This window comes from Morone saxatilis, unplaced genomic scaffold, assembly GCF_004916995.1.
Source record: "Morone saxatilis isolate NCDOM2014 unplaced genomic scaffold, NCSU_SB_2.0 Contig12, whole genome shotgun sequence".
Classification (NCBI taxonomy): Eukaryota; Metazoa; Chordata; class Actinopteri; family Moronidae; genus Morone; species Morone saxatilis.
This window is the reverse complement of record NW_023339674.1, coordinates 14432705-14436385: the sequence shown is the minus strand read 5'-3', so window position 1 is coordinate 14436385 and position 3681 is coordinate 14432705. Positions and strand designations below refer to the sequence as shown.

Here is a 3681-nt window from a genome sequence, read left to right as displayed (position 1 = left end):
TGCATTTTATATATATTAGGTAAATTATTATGATATCACCATACAGGACACATTTAATAATGTGCAGTCTCATTTAGTTTAGTTTTTAGTTTATCTGAGCTTTATGTGTGCTGACTGTGGGAGAAACTGGATCAAGCACCCAGGGCAAAACTACGCCAACTAAATTTAACACACAGAAAGGACCAAGACAGAGGTAAATCTGGAGCATTCTTGCTGAGAGTCAACAGTCTTAACCACCAAGCAACTGTTCTGCCGAATGTTACTGTAACATTATCCTGTCTGGTGCTTCTGAGGTTATTTCTGTGTACGGAAAACTGCTGCTACACTTCCTTTTTTCCTTCATTTCAAGTTGGTTGTTCCAGAAACACCCTTAAAACCCCACATACGTAGGATAAATAATGAAAATATAAAAACTCTGATTTTACCATACTGTAATCTGCACACCTTGGAAAGCCTTTCTGATACTTACTAGTGACTGAATGTTGTTGCATGAGTCAACATGACTAACAGTATCACTTCAACGCGGTCTGTGTGTTTCAAACAGCTCGTTCAGTTACAGTTGTCTTTAGATTTTGGTTCGGTCTCTCACCTCTAAACTGGTGATGGCCCAGTCACTGATTGCTTTACTCTGAGCTCCACTGGTGACCATCTGGAAGCCGTTGGCTGTAGCTGTATGCAGCAGCACTACAGGAAACAACAGAAAACATAAAATTAGACCTGAATGACTTGCTGAGTGGCCACGCCCCATTTGCCAACTTCTCTACCTGTATAAGACCAGACTTTAAGACTCTACCTTCAGCTGCTGATAAGGAGCCCTGTGAGGAGGAGGAGGTCAGGGTTTGGGTGTAGATGGACAGCAGTTCATCGTCCTCCATGGCGAAGTAGACGGGGACGATGGTCTCAGTCGCCAACATCTCAGGCTCCAGCTCCATGAACTGCTGCACAGGATAAACCGAGGGGAACGGCGTGTTTAACAAGCTAAGACACACAGCTCCATTTGTTAGCGTGAGATGCTGATGGATTAAAACTGAAAGGGGGAAATCTGATTTAATTCCTTCAACCCTGAAAGTTCAGCACTGTTCACGTTTTGAGGGGAATGCGAGTGATATGAGATGGCTACAACAAAGAAGAGAGAAACTGCGACATTTAGCTTTTTCTGGAATCTGCCTTTACAATAATTTACCAAACATGGAAACGAGTTATGTAACCAAATGAGTAACTCATCAAATGCCAACTACTTCTGCTTTCTAGAAACACTAACGATCCCACTCATAGGGCAGCAAAGTCTCATTAGCTCACTAAACTGGCGCAAGGTGTGCTTTAGTGAGATAAAATCCAATCTCTGTAAAAGGGTTAGCAAGACACTGTACACTGTAGAGTCAGCAGTTGTCACAGTCCTCCCTCTAACTCTTTGTTTTTGAGTCACGCAAAGCTTTAATAACATTGTTCAGACTGATTTCGCTGTCACATAAACTATGGGTTGGAACACCACCTTTCCCTCTGTTCTCACCACTGTTGAGGTGCCCTCGAGCACGACACATAACACAAACTAATTCAACCCAAAACAGATAAGCTTGTGGTTTGCGTGATTGTGGCGAAGGGCGCTGCTTAGTAACGCTGAGCAGAACTAAGGGATGCTACTCGTGACTTGTACCATGCAAAGACTGACAACATAAATGTGAATGGCTTAATTATTCTTCTTCTTCTTGTACATCTGTAGATCACATTGACTTAAATGTTCCATCACCAGCCCGGACATTGATTTGCTATTACCTGTACTATGTCCTGAGGCACAGTAGACATGTTCTTAGGCAGGATGATGACCACTGCCCCAGCTGACTGGCGCAGGGCTTTCTGGTACTCTTCATAGGAAAAGTCCGCCAGCCGCATGATGACGCAGCGACGACTTAGTACCTCTGCCTCCACAGTACGAGCCTCCGTGTTCAGGATGGCATTCCTGGTACCTGAAGGGAAGGAGATACACGGATCATCAGTTATGATACAGTAAGAGTGACTTATCCTGCTGTTGGAGCACTAGAGCTGTTCAATACAGTGAATCACACAAGGGGCTGCGTTTAGGTGAGCTCATCTAAAACCTGCTACAGAAATAGCCATTACATATAGATAAAATAGGAGGTAACACATAGCATATGGTAAAAAACTCTGACGGATGTTGCGATTGCTCGAGATTAAAATCATGACCATGTGACTTTTGTTGGAGTCTGTACTAAACAAACGTGTTTCTGTACATCTGGAGAACAAGATTTGTAGGCCAGGGCCTCTCTGCAGCACTACAGTACTATAAATAATATAAGTTAGACTTTATTGATCCCACACTGGGGAAATTCACTGAAAGGAGGAGGGGAAAGCTGGTTTTTCACACTTTTCACCTTTATCAAAAACCATTCTGATTCTGTGATTTGATAATTGCACTTGGACATATTGTGATTCCAATAATATTTGGATTAATTGTGTAATTACATATGATACTTACGAAAGCAACCCGTGTTGTATCCACATTTGAATTTCTCTCCCTTTTCACTCAGTGGATTGTCGGGAAAGGAAGATGTTATTGGCAGCCTTTATTCTCCTTATCAAAATGTTTCCTTACTTTATCTGCCTCAATCCTGACTAAACTTTATCACACAGTTATACACAACTGAAACATACACAAATAAATCACTTTATTATTGTATAAACAGTTGAAGAAGGAGGGTGGACCAACTCTGCGAGCCTGGTTTTGAGGCTCCAGTTCAATTTAGACGTATTTTTAACAATGTTGCTGCTGTAATTAAGTACTAACTAATAATAAAATAAGTACAGATTATCGAGGGGGACACACACTTTACAATAATGCTCAGACTTCATTTATAAGAAGAAATTACTCTTATTTGATTGCAGACAAACCAGTTAGCTCGACGCTGCCTACTAGCACAGCTATGCTACGTTAGCAGCTCGCTCGCTCGCAGGCTGTCATTGAAACGTTACTTCAGGTCAAAGTAACGTGAAGTGGACATTGTAATCCCGGGAGATGAAACCGAGGACAGCGGACTCACCGTACGGTTGTCCCTGCAGGTCGTACTGCTGCATGCGGTACACGGTGAACTCATGAGCCGCCTCGGCCGGCAGCGGTGACACCAGGATGAGCACCGCGGGGATAAACACAATGAATGTGAGCGGGAACGACGATTTAAACATGTTATCAAACACTTCACTGGCCTCCTCAAACATCGTGGCGGTCGTGTTCAGCGCACAGATACGGATTAAATACTACTTTCAGCTGCCGCCGCTCTCGGTCACTGACAGCCGGGGACTCCGTTTAGCAACCAGCTAACAGCGAGCAGCTAACAGCGACTGATTGGTGATTGTGATCAGGCAACAGCTGGACTACCAGTTACTCTGGACTGGAACTACAACAAATGCTAAATTACTACGTGTTTATGAAAATAGACTAGGCGCATACAGTGTAATGTGTTTATACCGAATATTCCGGTTTTATTTAATATTTAAAACGGATTTGAATCGTACTATCAACGGTCCTTCAGGCAGCTTGTAGGACAGCTATGGTTGAAGGGTCGTACCAGAGAATGTACGTCACTAGGCGGCGCTGTTCACCATGGCAACGAACTACGGAAAAGCTTATATTTCATTTATATTTCCCTCAAGAAACACAACTTGTGG

At 43.1% G+C, this 3681-nt stretch overlaps 1 protein-coding gene across 1 annotated transcript in view; it reads right to left on the bottom strand.

Annotated features, from left to right (window-relative positions):
* Positions 1-3357, bottom strand: part of ncln (nicalin) — a 12264-nt gene extending 8907 nt beyond the window's left edge. Inside the window, 4 exon segments of the mRNA XM_035652698.1 lie at positions 590-684; positions 794-938; positions 1774-1964; positions 3057-3357. Of these exon segments, the coding sequence (XP_035508591.1) occupies positions 590-684; positions 794-938; positions 1774-1964; positions 3057-3231 (606 nt within the window). The 5' untranslated portion in view covers positions 3232-3357.
* Positions 3358-3681: the final 324 nt, after the last annotated feature.